General features: G+C 42.2%; 6 protein-coding genes across 16 annotated transcripts in view; all 6 read right to left on the reverse strand.

The window, feature by feature from the left end:
- Positions 1-24,765, reverse strand: part of LOC115552155 (protocadherin gamma-C5) — a 297,188-nt gene that overhangs the window by 133,008 nt on the left and 139,415 nt on the right. Inside the window, exon 1 of one of the 11 annotated variants that reach the window (XM_030367969.1) lies at positions 19,015-24,639. The exons of the other annotated variants lie outside the window; for them this stretch is intronic. Within the exon in view, the coding sequence (XP_030223829.1) occupies positions 19,015-21,459 (2,445 nt within the window). The 5' untranslated portion in view covers positions 21,460-24,639. Of the gene's footprint in view, positions 1-19,014; positions 24,640-24,765 lie in introns of those variants that run through there. 11 annotated transcript variants of the gene reach the window in all.
- On the reverse strand, positions 22-2,989 carry LOC115552180 (protocadherin gamma-A3-like). The gene has a single exon (XM_030368035.1). The coding sequence runs from the start codon at positions 2,842-2,844 to the stop codon at positions 385-387; it is 2,460 nt and encodes an 819-aa protein (XP_030223895.1). The 5' UTR covers positions 2,845-2,989; the 3' UTR covers positions 22-384.
- LOC115552169 (protocadherin gamma-A10-like) lies at positions 4,920-7,609 on the reverse strand. Its single transcript, XM_030368025.1, has one exon. It carries the CDS (start codon positions 7,416-7,418, stop codon positions 4,935-4,937), a length of 2,484 nt encoding a protein of 827 aa, XP_030223885.1. The 5' UTR covers positions 7,419-7,609; the 3' UTR covers positions 4,920-4,934.
- Positions 8,140-11,621, reverse strand: LOC115552181 (protocadherin gamma-A11-like). The gene has a single exon (XM_030368036.1). The coding sequence runs from the start codon at positions 10,914-10,916 to the stop codon at positions 8,457-8,459; it is 2,460 nt and encodes an 819-aa protein (XP_030223896.1). The 5' UTR covers positions 10,917-11,621; the 3' UTR covers positions 8,140-8,456.
- LOC115552179 (protocadherin gamma-A11-like) lies at positions 11,684-15,058 on the reverse strand. The gene has a single exon (XM_030368034.1). It carries the CDS (start codon positions 14,480-14,482, stop codon positions 12,023-12,025), a length of 2,460 nt encoding a protein of 819 aa, XP_030223894.1. The 5' UTR covers positions 14,483-15,058; the 3' UTR covers positions 11,684-12,022.
- On the reverse strand, positions 15,188-18,541 carry LOC115552160 (protocadherin beta-16-like). Its single transcript, XM_030368015.1, has one exon. The coding sequence runs from the start codon at positions 18,095-18,097 to the stop codon at positions 15,368-15,370; it is 2,730 nt and encodes a 909-aa protein (XP_030223875.1). The 5' UTR covers positions 18,098-18,541; the 3' UTR covers positions 15,188-15,367.

A 24,765-nucleotide genomic window follows, 5' to 3' on the forward strand; every position in this document is an offset into this window, starting at 1 on the left:
AGACTAACACCCAAGAACACACACACACACACACACACAAACTTGCAAAGGCACACAGATCTTGATCAAAAATGAATGTTTAGCAAACAACTCCAGCAAGAAAGACGGGATACAACCAGCTGGATGGATACATATCTAATCGTTCGGAGTAATGCATAAAGGCTTTTATGCATTTTGTATTCAATTGATCACAATATAACAATTACATTCATCTATCATGCCTTTAAATTTTTGCTCACTCCAGAATGCTTGCAAGCAAAGTCTGAAATTATCGATGAGAAAATGTCACTTAGTTTTGGGTCAGCAAGCTCTCCTGCTCTCAGCTTTAGGGGAGCTTTCCTTCTTCGTGGTGCTGAACGTATCGTATGAGCTTCAAATCTACTTTCATGTACAACCACATCTGATAGAACTCACCTCCAGTGGAGAGTCTGGTTCATCCAGGATGCTCTTTTCACTCTGTATTCGCTGCATGGTCCCTGTAGAACTGGGGTCCATTATCAGAACGTTCTGACTACCAGCGTTGCCAACCTTACAGTCACTCTTCCTGGAGTCAGTGGTCCTGCACACCTCGTAATTGTAAACGTGCTGAAGAGTCCCTGTCCCCAAAGTGTCTGAGTACCGTGGTGGATAATATGGGATCACCGGGAGACTGGAATGATACAGGATACGAGACTGTCTCCATCTGTAGATTTTCACTGATATGATCACCACTAAACACGTGATGAAGAGAAAGGAAACTACAGCCAAAGCCAAGACCAAGTAAAAAGTCAGGTTGTCGTTGTACTCCTTGTCGTGTGTAAAGTCAGTGAACTCCGAGAGCACTTCAGGGAAGCTGTCCGCCACCGCCACGTTAACAATGACTGTAGCTGAACGAGAGGGCTGTCCGTTGTCCTCCACTATAACAGTCAGTCTTTGTTTCACAGCATCTTTATCAGTGACTTGGCGGATAGTTCTTATTTCTCCATTCTGTAAGCCCACTTCAAACAGGGCCCTGTCTGTGACTTTCTGTAGTTTATAGGAGAGCCAGGCATTCTGTCCAGAGTCCACATCAACAGCCACCACTTTAGTGACCAGATAGCCCACATCTACTGAACGAGGCACCATTTCAGCCACCAGAGAACCACCAGTCTGGACTGGATACAGAACCTGAGGGGCGTTGTCGTTCTGGTCCTGGATCAGTATTCTCACACTCACATTACTACTGAGGGGAGGAGAGCCTCCATCTTGAGCTTGAACAACTAGCTGCAGTGCTTTAATTTGTTCATAGTCAAAAGAGCGCGCTGCATACAGAACTCCAGTTTCAGAGTTGATAGAAACATGAGTAGAGGCTGGACTACCACTGACCTGCGTGTCCTCCAGAAGATACGACACTCTGGCATTCTGATTCCAGTCTACGTCTCGAGCACGTACAGTGAATATGGAGACCCCCGGCACATTGTTCTCTACAACATGAGCTGAATAACTCTTTTTAGTGAATATCGGTGCATTGTCATTCACATCAGAAATAAAAAGCCTTAAAGTTGTTGCACTGGATAAGGGAGGAGACCCTGAATCTGTCGCTGTGATGGTTACGTTGTATTCTGACGTTGTTTCACGGTCAAAAACTACATCTGACAACAGGTTGTAATAATTAGTTAATGAGGATTGTATTTTAAATGGGAGATTTGTATCAATTGAACATGTTATCTGTCCGTTTTTCTCTGAATCAGAATCTTTTACATTGATTACAGCTATGGTGGTCCCAGTAGGGGCGTCTTCTGAAACAGGGCTAGAGAATGACATCACGTTAATTACTGGGGCATTATCATTGACATCTATCACCTCAATTATTATGTTGCTTCCATCATTTAATCCATCCTGATCTTTTGCCCCAACCCTAAATTCATATTTTTTGAGTTTTTCATAGTCTAGATTACCAGTAGTTGTTATCTTACCGGATGCACTGTCAATATTAAATATATCAGCTAACCCACCCTTTAAATTAGAGAAATAATACGCTACCAAACCATAGGAACCAGCATCAGCGTCTGAAGCATTGACAGTTGTAATATAGGTCCCAATGGGAGCATTCTCTATTACTGTAGCTCTGTACACAGACTGTTTAAACATTGGAGCATTATCATTAGCATCTATAACAGTGATATCTATATTAACTGTACCAGATCTCTGCGGAGTTCCACCGTCAACTGCGATTAGTTTTAATGAAAGATGGGGATTAGTCTCCCTGTCTAGTGGCTTTTGAAGAATCATTTGTGCAAATTTGCTTCCGTCTGCCTTTGAATGTTGCTTCAGGACAAAATTATCATTAGATGTTAACAAGTAATTTTGTAAAGTATTAATCGCTACGTCAGGATCATCTGCATTTTCTAAATCAAAACGAGAACCAACTGCAGCGATTTCACTAATTTCAAGAAATATGTTTCGACTTTTAAAAGCAGGCGAATGGTCATTTATGTCCAATATTTCAATTATCACACGATGCAGTTCAATTGGATTTTCTAAGATGATTTCGAAGCTAAAGCTACAAGGTGTAACGTCGCCACAGAGCTGCTCTCGGTCCATCCTTTCGTTCACGACTAGAATCCCTTTGTCTGTCCTCAGATCGGCGTATTGAGGGCTTTCTCCCGTCAAGATTCTTGCTCGGCCTGAACGAAGCCTTTTCAGATCCAACCCTAAATCCTGCGCAACGTTGCCGATAAGCGACCCCTTTTTCATCTCCTCCGGAATAGAATACCGGATCTGGCCACTGGCAACGTTCAGAAAAATCACGAAATAAAGAAAAATTATCCACATTTTACTCCGACATGAAAAGCAACATTCCCACCCGTTGTGGCGTAACGCCATTTTCAAAAGCAATTAATCATCGACGAAACTCACAATAATATCCACAAAAAGAGAAAAGGAAAAAATCAAGCTCCGGTAAAATAATTGTAACCCTCAATTTGATTTAAATTCCCTTTAAACAACAAGACGAGTTTCGAAGCGAGCGTGCCTCGGTCGAGCTCCACCCTGAATGCTTCGTCGTGGTTCAGTTCGCCTCTCCGTCGCATTTAAAGGGATGGGAAGCTCCAACTAGCATAATCTGAACACACACTATTTTTTCACTGACCAACAGCGTCCCTTAGAGTTCAAAACTGGGATGTCAATACTGTTTTAGAGTAGGTCTATCAAACATTCGGTCGTATGACCTTATGATTTCAATGTAGCATATTATTGAGTCTCGATTGTAGATTGTACATTCCTGAGATGCAACGTACACTTTTGTCTAGGAGATTAAATGACAAAAATGGTTTTGGAGTTGTGATATTGAAATTTCAAATTACTGCAACAAAGTATGGCCTATAGGGGAGCTGAATTGAATCCTACAAATATTACATTGATTTAAATTATCTAAAAACATTGTGACACTACAAGCTCTCACTTCTATAAATCGATAATTTATCGGAAACAACACTTTCTTAATTGTTCATGATGAGAATTATTCACAAACGTACCCACACAGAGACAGGCACACACACACACACACACACACACACACACACACACACACACACACACACACACACACACACACACACACACACACACACACACACACACACCTGCACACCCACACACACATGGCAAGGCACATAGATCTAGATAAAGGATACATTTTTGCAAATAGCATCAGCAAGCAACTCAGGAACGCAAACAGATTGATGGATAAATATTGAATGGTCCATAATAATGCAGAATTCTCGTATTTAATTCAATTGAGGACATTCCCAAACAATTCATATCATGCCTTAAAATTCATCTCACTCCAGAATGCTAATTGCATTAGTCTGAAATAATATCCAAGATTATGTTACTTAGTCTTGTGTCAGTCTCGCTGCTTTTGGTGCTCTCCTTTTTGGTGGTGCTGATCATATCTAACAACAGTGGCAGCTGGTGATCAAAAATGTTGGCGGGGCACAGTAATAGACAGGGGTTCCGAGGTCTCCCCCCCCATATTTTTTTTTGATTTAATAGATTTGATTACCTGTATTCTGGTGCATTTGGGGTCTGGCCACTAACTATTTACCTACTTTTCATTCAGATTCATAGCCTACATCCTGACTTGCAGGGCCTGGACAAGCTTACACTGCGTATACAGACCTACTTCATGGCCATTCCACCAGTCATTGCTATTTGACCCATTGTGGTCATTCTGATATTGAGACAAATCGTGATCACTGTCCTATAGCGTCCATTTTTTGTGAGTCTCAATGTTTACTTCAAATGCAGTTAGAAATATGGGACAGTTGCATCATTTTGTTTATATGCTACAGGCCGAAAGACTCAATTAATAAGTAACTTACTTGCTCCTTTTAAGTATAACATTACTTGGGGAGTCCAATCCTCCACTGAAAAGGGTGGAAAGTGCTTACAACTCTCTGCTGGTTAGCGATGTATCTCTTCTCTACATGTAGTTGTGGTGCGCGAATGCTGCTGAGGGAGGAAGCCTATTTGATTAATTCGCTGAATTGTCCAATCATGTGGTGATAACAGAAAATAAAACGATACCATTGGCCTGGGGCGCACACTGGTGCGACCCGAGGGCGAATTTTCTTGCGCCAATGAAAAGCTGTCTCTGCTTGATAGACAGCAAAAAGTTAGCGAGCTTACATTGACTTCAACGTGGCCGGCGCCCCTGACTTGGAGGAGGGCTTTATTTAGAATGACCAATAAATAGCCTAGCCCAAATCATTGACGTTCAGACGCATTTAAATGGTTGCTGGCAGTGACAAGTATTTCAAACAATTAAACGAGGATAAACGCTATGTATTTTTATTGATTTATTTCGTAATGATAATAGTTTATTAATAGTTGGCAGATATATTCGAGGGGATATTTCACGGAGAGGCGGCGCCCCAGCGCCCCCTATTGACCCACTGCCACTGTCTAACAAGCTAAAATAAACATTCATGAACAACCACATGTGATGTGGTTGTGATAGAACTCACCTCCAGTGGAGAGTCTGGTTCATCCAGTATGCTCTTTTCAGTCTGTATTCTCTGCATGGTCCCTGTAGAACTGGGGTCCATTATCAGAACGTTCTGACTACCAGCGTTGCCGACCTTACAGTCACTCTTCCTGGAGTCAGTGGTCCTGCACACCTCGTAATTGTACACGTGCTGGAGAGTCCCTGTCCCCAAAGTGTCTGAGTACCGTGGTGGATAATATGGGATCACCGGGAGATTGGAATGATACAGGATACGAGACTGTCTCCATCTGTAGATTTTCACTGATATGATCACCACTAAACACGTGATGAAGAGAAAGGAAACCACAGCCAAAGCCAAGACCAAGTAAAAAGTCAGGTTGTCATTGTACTCCTTGTCGTGTGTAAAGTCAGTGAACTCCGAGAGCACTTCAGGGAAGCTGTCCGCCACCACCACGTTAACAATGACTGTAGCTGAACGAGAGGGCTGTCCGTTGTCCTCCACTATAACAGTCAGTCTTTGTTTCACAGCATCTTTATCAGTGACTTGGCGGATAGTTCTTATTTCTCCATTCTGTAAGCCCACTTCAAACAGGGCCCTGTCTGTGACTTTCTGTAGTTTATAGGAGAGCCAGGCATTCTGTCCAGAGTCCACATCAACAGCCACCACTTTAGTGACCAGATAGCCCACATCTACTGAACGAGGCACCATTTCAGCCACCAGAGAACCACCAGTCTGGACTGGATACAGAACCTGAGGGGCGTTGTCGTTCTGGTCCTGGATCAGTATTTTCACACTCACATTACTACTGAGGGGAGGAGAGCCTCCATCTTGAGCTTTAACAACTAGCTGCAGTGCTTTAATTTGTTCATAGTCAAAAGAGCGCGCTGCATACAGAACTCCAGTTTCAGAGTTGATAGAAACATGAGTAGAGGCTGGACTACCACTGACCTGCGTGTCCTCCAGAAGATACGAAACTCTAGCATTCTGATTCCAGTCTACGTCTCGAGCGCTGACGGTGAATATGGAGACCCCTGGCTCATTGTTCTCTACAACATGAGCTGAATAGCTCTTTTTTGTGAATATTGGTGCATTGTCGTTCACATCAGAAATAACAAGCCTTAAAGTTGTTGCACTGGATAAGGGAGGAGACCCTGAATCTGTCGCGGTGATGGTTATGTTGTATTCTGATGTTGTTTCACGGTCAAAAACTACATCTGAGAGCAGGTTGTAATAATTAGTTAAAGAGGATTGTATTTTGAACGGGAGAAATGAATCAATTGAACATGTTATCTGTCCGTTTTTCTCAGAATCAGAATCTTTTACATTGATTACAGCTATGGTGGTCCCAGTAGGGGCGTCCTCTGATACAGGGCTAGAGAATGACATCACACTAATTAGTGGAGCGTTATCATTGACGTCAATCACCTCAATAATTACCTTACTGGCATCATCCAGGCCCCCCTGGTCTTTTGCCCCTACTCTTATTTCATACTTTTTATCCCTTTCAAAATCAATTTTACCAGTCACAGTTAGTTTACCAGATACACCGTCAATATTAAACAAATCACCTAAACCACCTTTTTGGTTTGCAAAATAGTAAGTCACCAAACCACTGGAATCACTATCTGCGTCTGACGCATTCACCGTTGTTATATATGTTCCAATGGCTGCGTTTTCTTTGACAGTGGCCCTGTACATAGATTGGTTGAAAATTGGAGCATTATCGTTAGCATCGAGAACAGTGATGTCTATATTTACTGTACCAGATCTCTGAGGTGACCCTCCGTCCACCGCGATCAGCTTGAACGAGAGATGTGGATTAACCTCTCTGTCTAACGGTTTTTGTAGAAACATCTCTGCGAATTTGCTGCCATCTGCGTTGGAATGTTGTTTGAGAACGAAATTATCGTTCGACGTCAACAAATAATTTTGCAAACTGTTTGGACCTACATCAGGATCTTCTGCACTTTCTAAATTAAAACGAGAACCCACTGCAGCAATTTCACTGATTTCCAGATCGATTTGTTTGTTTTTAAAATTAGGATTATGGTCATTAATGTCCGTTATTTCAATAATTACACGATGCAGTTCGATTGGATTTTCTAAGATGATTTCGAAGCTAAAGCTACAAGGAGTAACGTCGCCACAGAGCTGCTCTCGGTCCATCCTCTCATTCACGACTAGAATCCCTTTGTCTGTCCTCAGATCGGCGTATTGAGGGCTTTCTCCCGTCAAGATTCTTGCTCGTCCTGAACGAAGCCTTTTCAGATCCAACCCTAAATCCTGCGCAACGTTGCCGATAAGGGACCCCTTTTTCATCTCCTCCGGAATAGTATACCGGATCTGGCAACTGGCAATGTCAAGAAAAATGACGAAATATAGAAAAATTATCCATATTTGAGTCCGACACGAACAGCAACCTTGCCACCCGCTGTGGCGTAACGCCATTTTCAAAAGGAAATAATCCTCGACGAAACTCACAATGATATAGGCCTACACAGAATAAGAAAAGGACCAACCAAAGTTCCGGCAAAATAAAGTAGCCTAAGCTCTCAATTGGATTCAAATTCACTATAAACAACGAGACGACTTTCGAGGCGAGATTGCCTCCGTAGAGCTCCACCCTGAATGCGTCGTTGTGGTTCAGTTCTCCTCTCTATCGCAGTAAAAGGGTTGGGAAGCTCCAACTAGCATCTACTGAACACACACATTTGTTTCACTGACCAACAGCGTCCCTAAGAGTTCAACGACGGAATGTCAATTGTGTTTTATAGTTGGCTGTTTTGTAGATTATAGTCGTTCATAGGTCCTAGTTATTTCGTTAGCCTTCTGATTCCAGGAGGTAGCGTGCACATTCCTAGGTACTCCACAGAGGCATGTTGACAAAAACTGCAATGTAACATGATGGAAAGACGTGTTCTATTATGAATAAAAAATAATCCATTCGAGAGCTGATGTTAGTCATCTAAATGCTAAATTGACTTTATTTCAATAAAACATTGTGATATAAAAATCTCTCATTTCTAATCAGAGAATATATCTTTGGAATATAAAGTGCTTAATTGCTCTTAAAGAACATTATACACAAACACGACCACAAAGACACACAAAAACACACCCTTTCACGCGCACTTGCGCACACACACGCAGACACTTGCCAAGGCTAACAGATCTAGATAAAAACATAATATTTAGCATAAAACTCCAACAAGCAGGACTGGAATACAACCAGATGGATGGATACATATCTAATGGTCCAGAGTAATGCATAATAGCCTTTATGCATACTGTGTTCTATTTATCACATTAAAACAATCACATTAATATATCATGCCCTTAAATTGTTACGCACTCTAGAATGTTTGCACACAAAATCTGGAATTAGCTCTTAAAATGTCCCTTAGTCTTCAGCCTCCTGCTCTCAGCTTTAGGTGAGCTGTCCTTCTTTGTGGTGCTGAACACATTGAATGAGCTTCATATCAACTTTCATGTGCAACCACATTTTATATAACTCACCTCCAGTGGAGAGTCTGGTTCATCCAGGATGCTCTTTTCACTCTGTATTCGCTGCATGGTCCCTGTAGAACTGGGGTCCATTATCAGAACGTTCTGACTACCAGCATTGCCGACCTTACAGTCACTCTTTCTGGAGTCAGTGGTCCTGCACACCTCGTAATTGTACACGTGCTGGAGAGTCCCTGTCCCCAAAGTGTCTGAGTACCGTGGTGGATAATATGGGATCACCGGGAGACTGGAATGATACAGGATACGAGACTGTCTCCATCTGTAGATTTTAACTGATATGATCACCACTAAACACGTGATGAAGAGAAAGGAAACCACAGCCAAAGCCAAGACCAAGTAAAAAGTCAGGTTGCCATTGTACTCCTTGTCGTGTGTAAAGTCAGTGAACTCCGAGAGTACTTCGGGGAAGCTGTCGGCCACCGCCACGTTTACAATGACTGTAGCTGAACGAGAGGGCTGTCCGTTGTCCTCCACTATAACAGTCAGTCTTTGTTTCACAGCATCTTTATCGGTGACTTGGCGGTTAGTCCTTATTTCTCCATTCTGTAAGCCCACTTCAAACAGCGCCCTGTCTGTGGCTTTCTGTATTTTATAGGAGAGCCAGGCATTCTGTCCAGAGTCCATATCAACAGCCACCACTTTAGTTACCAGATAGCCCACATCTACTGAACGAGGCACCATTTCAGCCACCAGAGAACCACCAGTCTGGACTGGATACAGAACCTGAGGGGCGTTGTCGTTCTGGTCCTGGATCAGTATTCTCACACTCACATTACTACTGAGAGGAGGAGAGCCTCCATCTTGAGCTTTAACAACTAGCTGTAGTGCTTTAATTTGTTCATAGTCAAAAGAGCGCGCTGCATACAGAACTCCAGTTTCAGAATTGATAGAAACATGAGTAGAGGCTGGACTACCACTGACCTGCGTGTCCTCCAGAAGATACGACACTCTGGCATTCTGATTCCAGTCAGCGTCTCGAGCACTGACGGTGAATATTGAGACCCCTGGCTCATTGTTCTCTACAACATGAGCTGAATAGCTCTTTTTAGTGAATATTGGTGCATTGTCGTTCACATCAGAAATAACAAGCCTTAAAGTTGTTGCACTGGATAAGGGTGGAGAGCCTAGATCTGTCGCGGTGATGGTTATGTTGTATTCTGACGTTGTTTCACGGTCAAAAACTACATCTGAGAGCAGGTTGTAATAATTTGTTAATGAGGATTGTATTTTAAATGGGAGATTTGAATCAATGGAACATGTTATCTTTCCATTTTTCTGTGAATCAGAATCTTTTACATTGATTACAGCTATGGTGGTCCCAGGAGGGGCGTCTTCTGAAACAGGGCTAGAGAATGACATCACATTAATTACTGGAGCGTTATCATTGATATCAATTACCTCAATGATTACCTTACTTGTATCATCCAGGCCACCCTGATCTTTTGCTCCGACTCTTATTTCATATTTTCTATCTTTTTCAAAGTCAATTTTACCTGTTACTGATATTTTACCAGATCCACTGTCGATATTAAATAAATCACCTAAGCCCCCTTTTAGGTTTGTGAAATAGTACGTCACAAAACCATTGGAACCAGCGTCAGCATCTGAAGCATTCACAGTTGTAATATAGGTCCCAATAGGTGCATTTTCAATTACCGTAGCCCTGTACACAGACTGGTTAAACACCGGCGCATTATCATTGGCATCTAGAACAGTTATTTCTATATTTACTGTCCCAGATCTTTGCGGGTTTCCACCGTCCACTGCGATCAGCTTTAAAGAGAGATTAGGATTTATCTCTCTATCTAAAGATTTCTGGAGAATCATTTCTGCGAATTTGCTGCCATCGGCATTAGAATGTTGTTTGAGAAGGAAATGTTCGTTTTTGGTCAACATGTAATTTTGCAAACTATTAGGCCCTACATCAGGATCATCTGCACTTTCTAAACTAAAACGAGAGCCTACGATAGCGGACTCACTAATTTCCAGTCGTACGTCTCTATTTTTAAATGTAGGAGGATGGTCATTAATGTCCAGTACTTCGATTATCACACGATGCAGTTCGATTGGATTTTCTAAGATGATTTCGAAGCTAAAGCTACAAGGTGTAACGTCGCCACAGAGCTGCTCTCGGTCCATCCTCTCATTCACGACTAGAATCCCTTTGTCTGTCTTCAGATCGGCGTATTGAGGGCTTTCTCCCGTCAAGATTCTTGCTCGGCCTGAACGAAGCCTTTTCAGATCCAACCCTAAATCCTGCGCAACGTTGCCGATAAGAGACCCCTTTTTCATCTCCTCAGGAATAGAATAACGGATCTGGCAACTGGAGACATTGAGAAAAATCACGAAATATAGAAAAGCGATCCATATTTTACTCCGACACGAACAGCCACCTTGACATCCGTTGTGGCGTAACGCCATTTTCAATGGAAAATAATCCTTGATGAAACTCACAATAGTATCCACAAAAAAAAGAAAAGTGATACCCGAGTTCCAGTCATATAAAAAAGCTTGCAATTTAATTTAAATTCCCTTCAAACAATAAGACGAGTTTCGAGGTGAAAGTGCTTCTGTCAAGCTCCCCCCTGAATGCGTCGTTGTGTTCACTTCTCCTCTCTATCGCAGTTAAAAGGATGGGAAGATCCAACCGGCGTCTACTGAACGCACACAATTATTTCACTGACCAACAGCGTCCCTTAGAGTTTAAAGACGGAATGTCAATACTGTTTTACAACAGGCCTACATGTAAAACATTCAAATGACGTAATGATTTGTATGTAGCATATTAATTGTTCCCGTTTGTAGAGTGCATATTCCTGAGATGCAAATTATACGGCCAGGGAGAAAAAAATGATCGGAACCTTTTTTAACTTTTAATATGGAAAAAACGAATCATTTCCACAAACTATCTACGGGAGAACTGAATTGAATCCTTACAATGTTCAATGTATTTAAATTCAGTGTAACATTGTCTTAGCGAAAGCTCTCACTTCATTAGCAAACTTATTGGAAATAAACTAATCTCAATTATTCATGATGAGAATTATTCACACACGCACACATGCATGCAACCACACACACACACACACACACACACACACACACACACACACACACACACACACACACACACACACACACACACACACACACACACACACACACACACACACACACACACAAACTTGCCAAGGCACACAGATCTAGATCAAAAATGAATATTTAGCTAACAACTCCAGCAAGAAAGACGGGATACAACCAGCTGGATGGCTACATATCTAATCGTCCAGAGTAATGCATGAAGGCTTTTATGCATTTTATACTCAATTGATCACATTGTAACAATTAGATTCATATATCATGCCTTTACATTTTTGCTTGCTCCAGAATGCTTGCAAGCAGAATCTGAAATTATCGCTGAGAAAATGTCACTTAGTCTTGGGTCAGCAAGATCTCCTGCTCTCAGCTTAGGTGGAGCTTTCCTCCTTTGTGGTGCTGAACATATCGTATGAGCTTCAAATCTACTTTCATGTACAACCACATCTGATAGAACTCACCTCCAGTGGAGAGTCTGGTTCATCCAGGATGCTCTTTTCACTCTGTATTCGCTGCATGGTCCCTGTAGAACTGGGGTCCATTATCAGAACGTTCTGACTACCAGCGTTGCCGACCTGACAGTCACTCTTTCTGGAGTCAGTGGTCCTGCACACCTCGTAATTGTACACGTGCTGGAGAGTCCCTGTCCCCAAAGTGTCTGTGTACCGTGGTGGATAATATGGGATCACCGGGAGACTGGAATGATACAGGATACGAGACTGCCTCCATCTGTAGATTTTCACTGATATGATCACCACTAAACACGTGATGAAGAGAAAGGAAACCACAGCCAAAGCCAAGACCAAGTAAAAAGTCAGGTTGTCATTGTACTCCTTGTCGTGTGTATAGTCAGTGAACTCCGAGAGCACTTCAGGGAAGCTGTCTGCCACCGCCACGTTAACAATGACTGTAGCTGAACGAGAGGGCTGTCCGTTGTCCTCCACTATAACAGTCAGTCTTTGTTTCACAGCATCTTTATCAGTGACTTGGCGGATAGTTCTTATTTCTCCATTCTGTAAGCCCACTTCAAACAGCGCCCTGTCTGTGGCTTTCTGTAGTTTATAGGAGAGCCAGGCATTCTGTCCAGAGTCCACATCAACAGCCACCACTTTAGTGACCAGATAGCCCACATCTGCTGAACGAGGCACCATTTCAGCCACCAGAGAACCACCAGTCTGGACTGGATACAGAACCTGAGGGGCGTTGTCGTTCTGGTCTTGGATCAGTATTCTCACACTCACATTACTACTGAGGGGAGGAGAGCCTCCATCTTGAGCTTTAACAACTAGCTGCAGTGCTTTAATTTGTTCATAGTCAAAAGAGCGCGCTGCATACAGAACTCCAGTTTCAGAGTTGATAGAAACATGAGTAGAGGCTGGACTACCACTGACCTGCGTGTCCTCCAGAAGATACGACACTCTGCTATTCTGATTCCAGTCTACGTCTCGAGCACTGACAGTGAATATTGAGACCCCTGGCTCATTGTTCTCTACAACATCAGCTGAATAGCTCTTTTTAGTGAATATTGGTGCATTGTCGTTCACATCAGAAATAATAAGCCTTAAAGTTGTTGCACTGGATAAGGGCGGAGACCCTGAATCTGTCGCGGTGATGGTTATGTTGTATTCTGACCTCGTTTCACGGTCAAAAACTACATCTGACAGCAGGTTGTAATAATTAGTTAATGAAGACTGTATTTTAAACGGGAGTTTGGAATCAATTGAACATGTTATCTGTCCATTTTTCTCTGAATCAGAATCTTTTACATTGATTACAGCTATGGTGGTCCCAGGAGGGGCGTCTTCTGATACAGGGCTAGAGAATGACATCACATTAATTACTGGAGCGTTATCATTGATATCAATTACCTCAACGATTAATTTACTACCATCATTCAAACCACCATGATCTTTTGACCCGACTCTTATTTCATATTTTCTATCTTTTTCAAAATCAATATTACCAGAAACAGATACTTTGCCGGACACACTGTCAATATTAAACAGATTAGCCAATCCTCCTTTTAAATTAGAAAAATAATAAGTTACCAATCCATTGGAAGCAGCATCAGCGTCAGAAGCATTTACCGTTGTTATATGTGTCCCAACGGGTGCATTTTCTATCACTGTAGCCCTGTATACAGACTGGTTAAATACGGGAGCATTATCATTAACATCTAGAACCGTAATGTCTATTTCTACTGTACCAGATCTCTGCGGAGTTCCGCCGTCAATTGCAAGCAGTTGTAATGATAAATGAGGATTTACTTCTCTATCTAACGGTTTCTGGAGAATCATGTCTGCAAATCTGCTTCCATCGGCGTTTGAATGCTGTTTGAGAACGAAATTCTCATTAGATGATAGTACATAATTTTGTAAACTGTTAGGCCCTACATCTGGATCATCTGCACTTTCTAAATCAAAACGTGATCCTACAATTGCTATCTCACTAATTTCCAGATGTATGTTTCTGTTTTTAAAAGCGGGAGTATTGTCATTGACGTCCAGTATTTCGATTATCACACGATGCAGTTCGATTGGATTTTCTAAGATGATTTCAAAGCTAAAGCTACAAGGTGTAACGTCGCCACAGAGCTGCTCTCGGTCCATCCTCTCATTCACGACTAAAATCCCTTTGTCTGTCTTCAGATCGGCGTATTGAGGGCTTTCCCCCGTCAAGATTCTGGCTCGGCCTGAGCGAAGCCTTTTCAGATCCAACCCCAAATCCTGCGCAACGTTGCCGATCAGAGACCCCTTTTTCATCTCCTCCGGAATAGAATACCGGATCTGGCAACTGGCGATGTTGAGAAAGAAACAGAAATATAGAAAAATAATCATGTTTTGACTCCGACACGAACAGCCACCTTTCCACCCGTTGATGCGTAACTCCATTTCTATTGGAATTATTCCTTGACGAAACTCACGGTGATATCTACCAAATAATAAAAAGGGAATCCCACGTTCCGGTAAAATAAAGTAAAGCACTCAATTGGATTTAAAATCACTTTAAACAAGAAGACGAGTTTCGAAGCGAGAGTGCCTCCGTCAGGCTCTACCCTGAATGCGTCGTTGTGTTTCAGTTCTCCTCTCTACCGCAGTTAAAGGGATGGGAAGCTCCGACTAGCATTTACTGAACACACACTATTTTTTCGCTGACCAACAGCGTCCCTTAGAGTTCACAAACGGAATGTCAATACTGTTTTAGAGTGGGCCCACATATAAAACATTCGTCCGTATGACCTAATTTCGTTCCTGATTCCTGAACGTTTGTGGTGTCCTCCACAGAGGCATGATAACAATATTCTTAGAACTTGTTTACATTTATTGTGTGGAAATTCCAAAATGTGTATCATTGCAAATGGAACGTAATCTATCGGAGAGTTTAAGTTAGTTACATAAATGTTCGATAGATTTCATGTCAATGCAATGATGTGATATAACAATTTCTCTCACTCACACACACACACACACACACACACACACACACACACACACACACACACACACACACACACACACACACACACACACACACACACTGTTCAAATAATATAGATCTACATAGAATATAACTATTTGTCTCAACACCAGCAAGCACGACAGGATTGCAGATTAGCAGATAGTTGGATACATTTCTAATGGTCCAGAGTAGTGCAAAAAAGTCATTGTGCATATTGTAATTAAATTGATGACAGGACATTCATGTACCAATCCTTTAAATTGTGACTCACTCCAGAATACTTTTTGGCAAAGTCTGAATTTCGATCCAAGAAAATGTCATAGTCTTAAGTCAACCTTCCGGCTCTCATCTTTAGGGGAGCTCTCCCTCTCCGTGGTGCTCAAAATATTGAATGAGCTACAAATCAACATTAATGTACAATCACATCTGATAGAACTCACCTCTAGTGGAGAGTCTGGTTCATCCAGGATGCTCTTTTCACTCTGCATTCGCTGCATGGTCCCTGTAGAACTGGGGTCCATTATCAGAACGTTCTGACTACCAGCGTTGCCGACCTTACAGTCACTCTTCCTGGAGTCAGTGGTCCTGCACACCTCGTAATTGTACACGTGCTGGAGAGTCCCTGTCCCCAAAGTGTCTGAGTACCGTGGTGGATAATATGGGATCACTGGGAGACTGGAATGATACAAGATACGAGACTGTCTCCATCTGTAGATTTTCACTGATATGATCACCACTAAACACGTGATGAAGAGAAAGGAAACCACAGCCAAAGCCAAGACCAAGTAAAAAGTCAGGTTGTCATTGTACTCCTTGTCGTGTGTAAAGTCAGTGAACTCCGAGAGCACTTCAGGGAAGCTGTCCGCCACCGCCACGTTAACAATGACTGTAGCTGAACGAGAGGGCTGTCCGTTGTCCTCCACTATAACAGTCAGTCTTTGTTTCACAGCATCTTTATCAGTGACTTGGCGGATAGTTCTTATTTCTCCATTCTGTAAGCCCACTTCAAACAGCGCCCTGTCTGTGGCTTTCTGTAGTTTATAGGAGAGCCAGGCATTCTGTCCAGAGTCCACATCAACAGCCACCACTTTAGTGACCAGATAGCCCACATCTACTGAACGAGGCACCATTTCAGCCACCAGAGAACCACCAGTCTGGACTGGATACAGAACCTGAGGGGCGTTGTCGTTCTGGTCCTGGATCAGTATTTTCACACTTACATTACTACTGAGGGGAGGAGAGCCTCCATCTTGAGCCTTAACAACTAGCTGCAGTGCTTTAATTTGTTCATAGTCAAAAGAGCGTGCTGCATACAGAACTCCAGTTTCAGAGTTGATAGAAACATGAGTAGAGGCTGGACTACCACTGACCTGCGTGTCCTCCAGAAGATACGACACTCTGGCATTCTGATTCCAGTCAGCGTCTCGAGCACTGACGGTGAATATGGAGACCCCTGGCTCATTGTTCTCTACAACATGAGCTGAATAGCTCTTTTTAGTGAATATTGGTGCATTGTCGTTCACATCAGAAATAACGAGCCTCAAAGTTGTTCCACTGGATAAGGGAGGAGACCCTGAATCGGTCGCGGTGATGGTTATGTTGTATTCTGACGTTGTTTCACGGTCAAAAACTACATCTGAGAGCAGGTTGTAATAATTAGTTAACGAGGATTGTATTTTAAACGGGAGAAATGAATCAATTGAACATGATATCTGTCCGTTTTTCTCTGAATCAGAATCTTTTACATTGATTACAGCTATGGTGGTCCCAGTAGGGGCGTCCTCTGATACAGGGCTAGAGAATGACATTACACTAATAAGTGGAGCGTTATCATTGACGTCAATCACCTCAATAATTACTTTACTGGCATCATCCAGGCCCCCCTGGTCTTTTGCCCCTACTCTTATTTCATATTTTTTATCCTTTTCAAAGTCAATTTTACCAGTCACAGTTAGTATACCGGAGATGGTGTCAATGTGAAACAAATCCCCTAAACCACCCTTTATGTTTGTAAAATAGTAGGTCACCAAACCATTGGAACCAGTGTCAGCATCTGAAGCATTCACAGTGGACATATATGTCCCAATTGGGGCGTTTTCTATCACTGTAGCCCTGTATACTGATTGGTTAAACACGGGAGCATTATCATTGATGTCTAAGACAGTAATTTCTATATTTACTGTACCCGATCTCTGTGGAGTTCCGTCGTCAACTGCGATCAGCTTTAACGAAAGACGAGGATTAATTTCTCTGTCTAACGCTTTTTGTAGAATCAGTTCTGCAAATATACTGCCATCTGCGTTAGAGTGTTGTTTGATTATAAAATGTTCGTTTGTGTTCAACATATAATTTTGCAAACTGTTAGTTCCAACATCAGGGTCGTCTGCACTTTCTAAATTAAAACGAGAACCTATGATAGCCGACTCGCTTATTTCAAGATTTATGTTTCGGTTTTTAAAGGCAGGGCTATGATCATTAATGTCCAATATTTCAATTATCACACGATGCAGTTCGATTGGATTTTCCAAGATGATTTCGAAGCTAAAGCTACAAGGTGTAACGTCGCCACAGAGCTGCTCTCGGTCCATTCTCTCATTCACCACTAGAATCCCTTTGTCTGTCTTCAGATCGGCGTATTGAGGGCTTTCTCCCGTCAAGATTCTTGCTCGGCCTGAGCGAAGCCTTTTCAGATCCAACCCCAAGTCCTGCGCAACGTTGCCGATAAGAGACCCCTTTTTCATCTCCTCGGGAATAGTATACCGGATCTGGCAAACGGCGATGTTGAGAAAAATAACGAAATGGAGAAAGATTACCCATATTTGACTCCGACACCAACAGCAACACACCAACCCGTTACGGCGTAATGCCATTTTCAATAGAAATGTATCCTCCAGGAAACTCACAATGATATCCACAAAAAAGAAAAGGAGAAAACCAAGCTCCGGTAAAATTAAGTAAGCCCTCAATTTAATTGAAATTCCCTTTGAACAACAGGACGAATTTCTAAGCGAGAGTGCCTCCGTCAAGCTCCACCCTAAATGCGTCATTGTGGTTCAGTTCGCCTCTCCATCGCAGTTAAAGGGATGGGAAGCTCCAACAATATCCACTACACACACACTATTGTTTCACTGGCCAACAGCGTCCCTTAGAGTTCAAAACTGGGACGTCAATACTGTTTTAGAGTTGGTCGATAAAAAATTCGTTCGGTTGAATTTAGTATTTGAATGTAGCATATTACTGATTCCGGATTGTAGATTGTACATTACTAAGATGCAAAGTAGGCCTACACTTCGGCCGAGGAGATACAATGACAACAATTGTTTTGGAGTTGTGATACAGAAAATCTAAATAATTGCAACGAAGTATAGCCTATAGGAGAGCTGAATTGAATCCTAACAATATTAAATTGATTTGAATTTACTGAAACATTGTGATACTAAAAGCTCTCATATCTATGATTCGGTAACTTACCAGAAACAAAACTTTCTTAATTAATTGTAATGATAATTATTCAAAAAGATACCCACACACACACACACACACACACACACACACACACACACACACACACACACACACACACACACACACACACACACACACACACAAACTAGGCAACAAGCACATACACAACTACATGCACACACACACACACACACACACACACACACACACACACACACACACACACACACACACACACACATGGCAAGGCACATAGATCTAGTAGATTGAAGATACATTTTAGAATTAAATTGAGGACATTTCCCAACAATCATATCATGCCTTCAATTGTGACTCACTCCAGAATGCTCCTTGGCACAGTCTGAAATAAGCTCTAAGTGGATGCCACTTAGTTTTCTGTCAGTTTTGAGTCTGCTCTCATCTTCAGGGGAACTGTGCTGAACAAATCTAACAAGCTAAATAAAAACATGCATGTACAACCCCATCTGGTAGAACTCACCTCCAGTGGAGAGTCTGGTTCATCCAGGATGCTCTTTTCAATCTGCATTCGCTGCATGGTCCCTGTAGAACTGGGGTCCATTATCAGAACGTTCTGACTACCAGCGTTGCCGACCTTACAGTCACTCTTCCTGGAGTCAGTGGTCCTGCACACCTCGTAATTGTACACGTGCTGGAGAGTCCCTGTCCCCAAAGTGTCTGAGTACCGTGGTGGATAATATGGGATCACCGGGAGACTGGAATGATACAGGATACGAGACTGTCTCCATCTGTAGATTTTCACTGATATGATCACCACTAAACACGTGATGAAGAGAAAGGAGACCACAGCCAAAGCCAAGACCAAGTAAAAAGTCAGGTTGTCATTGTACTCCTTGTCGTGTGTAAAGTCAGTGAACTCCGAGAGCACTTCAGGGAAGCTGTCCGCCACCGCCACGTTAACAATGACTGTAGCTGAACGAGAGGGCTGTCCGTTGTCCTCCACTATAACAGTCAGTCTTTGTTTCACTGCATCTTTATCAGTGACTTGGCGGATAGTTCTTATTTCTCCATTCTGTAAGCCCACTTCAAACAGCGCCCTGTCTGTGGCTTTCTGTAGTTTATAGGAGAGCCAGGCATTCTGTCCAGAGTCCACATCAACAGCCACCACTTTAGTGACCAGATAGCCCACATCTGCTGAACGAGGCACCATTTCAGCCACCAGAGATCCACCAGTCTTGACTGGATACAGAACCTGAGGGGCGTTGTCGTTCTGGTCCTGGATCAGTATTTTCACACTCACATTACTACTGAGGGGAGGGGAGCCTCCATCTTGAGCTTTAACCCGGAACTGAAAATCTTTAATCTGCTCGTAGTCAAAAGAGCGTACAGAATACAGGACCCCAGTTTCAGAGTTGATAGATACATAAGTAGAGATACTTGTACCACCCACACGAGTGTCTTCTAAGAAATAGGATATTCTTGCATTTTGATTCCAGTCGGAATCTTTTGCACTTAGAGTAAATATCGATAAACCAGGAGAGTTATTCTCTGCGACAATAGCGTCGTAGCTTTGCTGAGCAAACTCTGGTGCATTGTCATTTACATCAGATAGAGTTAGTCTCAGTGTCAAGAAGGAAGATTGGCGAGGTGACCCTGAATCTGTGGCTGTTATTGTGATGTTGTATTCTGGAGAAATCTCTCGGTCGAAACTGGAATCAGATACTAAACTGAAATAATCTGTCAACGATGACAGGATTTCAAATGGCAGTTTAGCATCGATAGTACATGTTAAGTGTCCGTTTCTCTCTGAATCCGAATCCTTCACATTGATAATAGCAATTGTGGTCCCTTGAGGTGAATCTTCTGAAACAGGGTTGGAAAATGACATGATATTAATAACGGGCGCATTATCATTAATGTCAAAAACCTCAATAATAACTTTACTGGTATCTGTTAAACCACCCTGGTCCCTCGCCTCAACTCTTACCTCAAACTTTTTGTCCTTCTCAAAATCGATATTTCCAGAAACAGATAAAACCCCCGTCTTCTCATCTATCACAAACGTGTTAGCTATATTTTCCTTGACTTGGGCGAAACCATACGTTATTATACCATTGGAGACACTGTCTGCGTCAGTTGCATTTAAAGTAACAACCCGGGTGCCCAATGACGCGTTTTCTATCACTGTTGCGGTGTATACTGATTGGTTAAACACTGGGGCGTTATCGTTATTATCTAGCACAGTGATATGTATATTGACTGTACCGGATCTCTGGGGAGTTCCACCGTCTACTGCGACTAGCTTTAAAGACATGTGTTCGTTCTGTTCTCTATCTAGTGTTTTTTGAAGAATCATTCCAGCGTATCTACTCCCATCCGTATTGGTTTGCTGTTTTAATATGAAATGATCGCTAGGGGTCAAAACGTAATTCTGAAGTGTATTTATCCCGACATCAGAGTCCTCCGCATTGATCAGGGAAAATTTCGATCCAAGAATAGCTGCCTCACTGATCTCTAAATTAATATCTTTAGCGGGGAAGACAGGTGACTGGTCATTTACATCTAAAACTTCCACGATGATGCGATGCAATTCCATAGGGGTTTCCAGAATGATTTCGAAGCTGAAGCTGCACGGTGTGATATCGCCGCAAAGCTGCTCTCGGTCTATTCTCTCGTTCACAACTAAAATCCCTTTGTCTGTCTTGAGCTCAACGTACTGGGGAGTTTCTCCGGTCAGGATGCGCGCTCGGCCTTTACGAAGCCTTTGCAGATCCAAACCCAAATCTTGGCCGACATTACCAATATGAGATCCTTTTTTCATCTCTTCGGGGATTGAGTACCGGAGTTGACAGTCTACAATATTAACGATGTAAAGGAAGAAAATCAGCAGATCGAGTTTCAGTCGCAGTCCAAAACATGGTCGCCATAATGCAGACGGTCGTCGGAGAGATACTTGATTTCTCATTGTTAAATCCACGATCCAGACAAAAAATAAAGAAATCTGGCCTCTGTTATATAATCCAAATATTGTAGCCTAATCCTAAAGAGCGTCGAAAGAAAAAACGCATCTAGGCCTCGCGATTCTTCGCCGTGTTCCTTCTACCAAGACCTCTCCCTTCATGTCGAAGCTCGATGTGCAGAAGCGAAAAATACTGACCGACAATGTTGGAATAAAATCTTTGCCTGGTCAACAGCGTCACTTAGAGTTCAAACTGCATATCCGCTCAGAATTTCTAGACACACACGCGCAAGCACGCACAAATATTTCGATAACAACGCTCCTACCTGCTCTATTATATGATACAATAATAAAAAAAGAGACGGGGACCCTTTCCTTGGACAAACATTCATTCATAGTACCGTCTCAGCTACGTGCACACACACACACACACACACACACACACACACACACACACACACACACACACACACACACGCACACACACACACACACACACACACACACACACACACACACACACACACACACACACACACACACACACACACACACACGCACACACAGCGCTGTCCAAGGTCCTGAAATAATACTGCTAAAAGGAGAACGCGCTGCGATATTAAACACTTTTGTAAGACAAATGTTGTTGAGAAAATAACAAAATGAATACAATAACTAGTTCTATTTGAAGAAAAAAATAGAATAATAAAATAATGTATATTAAATAATGAAATAATAATAATTATGATACTAGTAATATTAATGATAATAAATATATATAATTCATAATTATGATTACAATTATGTATTATCAATGTTTTATTGTAATTATTATTCTGATTAATATTAAAATAAACATTGTGGTGGAGGCCACTCACCAGAGTCGACATCTGGGATCCTTCGGAGGACTTCTCCCTCATCCGAACTGTTTTCAGCGCACCCGCTTCATCAACCCTCTCCAAGCTTTGACCCATAGTTTGTGTTTACTTAATGTCACCCTTTTTTAAGCCATTGTCACCTCGTAATTGTACACGTGCTGGAGAGTCCCTGTCCCCAAAGTGTCTGAGTAACGAGGTGGATAATATGGGATCACCGGGAGACTGGAATGATACAGGATAAGAGACTGTCTCCATCTGTAGATTTTCACTGATATGATCACCACTAAACACGTGATGAAGAGAAAGGAAACTACAGCCAAAGCCAAGACTAATTAAAAAGTCAGGTTGTCATTGTACTCCTTGTCGTGTGTAAAGTCAGTGAACTCCGAGAGCACTTCAGGGAAGCTGTCCGCCACCGCCACGTTAACAATGACTGTAGCTGAACGAGAGGGCTGTCCGTTGTCCTCAACTATAACAGTCAGTCTTTGTTTCACAGCATCTTTATCTGTGACTTGGCGGATAGTTCTTATTTCTCCATTCTGTAAGCCCACTTCAAACAGCGCCCTGTCTGTGGCTTTCTGTAGTTTATAGGAGAGCCAGGCATTCTGTCCAGAGTCCACATCAACAGCCACCACTTTAGTGACCAGATAGCCCACATCTGCTGAACGAGGTACCATATCAGCCACCAGAGAACCACCAGTCTGGACTGGATACAGAACCTGAGGGGCGTTGTCGACATGGTCCTGGACCATCGTAACAACAGTAACAGTTATACTTGAGCTCTAACTTATATCTTAAACCCTTTCAGTTATTCATAATCGAGTGAACATACTGAGTGAATCAATTAATTAAATACATTGAATAAGGGTATCCGTAAATATCTCCATTAACAATGAAATATGAAACGTGTGCATTTTATCCACACAATATTACAAATTAGGAGTCATTCTTCATTATTAGTTCTGTAGGACTAAAAACGGGTGAGATGTCATTAACACAGGTCACAAGCAACATCTCGTTGATAATATGGCGAGAGTAATGTTGCACACGGAATCCTTTTCCCAGCTATTTATCAGTCACCAATGTGTCGTCATCTTCAGTATTGTTTTTATCGCGAAAGGAAGGTTGGTGCCTATCATGATTAAACACACTTGTCCATTTCCACCCGAGGCATTTACACTCATCAATGCCACAACTGTTCCATTTGGCGAATCCTCTGATAGTTTTCCTGAGAATGGAGTCATACTTATTGTCGGACGATTGTCATTTACATGTAGTATCTCAATATTTATTTTACTCGCCCTAGTTAATCAACCCTGGTCTTTGGTCTTTGGGTTTATATCGTAACTTTGCCTTGCCTCCTAATCTATTTCTCCAGTTAGATAGATCTAACCAAGATTAATCAGAAGCAGTACACTTGATATTACAGTTCCCTCTGGCGCATTTTCTAATACAGAGGCTTTGAAGAGGTGTATAGGTATCTTCATTTGCATCCATAATGTATTTTTATTTTTTTAGTTCCAGACCTTTGTGACTCGCCACCGTCAATGGCCATCAGTTTAAATTCATGTTTGCTCAGTTTAGGATTAACTCCATCGGATTGACTGCCCTGTCTAAGAAAAATATGTTTGCTTCCTTGAATATTGAGGATTCTTTGGCGCACACCTTCCCCCTGTCTATTTTTTTGTTGACAATGAGATGGCCTTTGTTCTGATTCAACACAACGTATTGGTTATTTCCATTGATAACAAGGTGTGCCTGACCACAGACCAACTCCCTTCATATTTAATTCTAGATCTTTTGCCACATCACCAACACACCCTTTCTCATTTCCTCTATTACAGAATAAAGTGTTTGTCCGATGGTCGTATCGCGTGACAACAGAAGAAAACTGTCCCATTCAATGATACGCCTATGCTCTGGCAAAGGCATAAAGCCATGTTTTATATCTAGAAAAAAATATAATCTATCTGAAAAACGCAGCTAATATCCACAGAATAATAATAATAAGTAAATAATAAGTCTTTAAAAGCATTTGTTTTCTTCTTTATGGTAAAAGTAATAAGGCAATTATAGCAATACGACAACCTTAATAGACTGTTATATATAGCTTCACATGTAGGATATGTGTGCATCCTTGTTTAATTTATGACCAATGCACTCAGCTGTGTCAGCTGTGTTCTGGATGGATATAGTGGTCTCCTTAGGCAACAGCACCACCGAGTGTGATTGTGTAGAACCTACAACTGTGCATTTGCTGTCAGAGAGAGGCAGAGAGAGAGAGAGGGTGGGAGAGGGAGGGGTGGGTAGGAGGGGGGAGAGAGGGAGGGGAAAGAGAGAGAGAGGGAGAGAAAAAGAGAGAGAAGGGATGCATGGTGCGTGGCACCAAGTGATATTTGTACAGCAATCCCAAAAACCAACAGCCAGGCAGACA

The sequence above is a fragment of the Gadus morhua genome, chromosome 10, assembly GCF_902167405.1.
Source record: "Gadus morhua chromosome 10, gadMor3.0, whole genome shotgun sequence".
Classification (NCBI taxonomy): Eukaryota; Metazoa; Chordata; class Actinopteri; order Gadiformes; family Gadidae; genus Gadus; species Gadus morhua.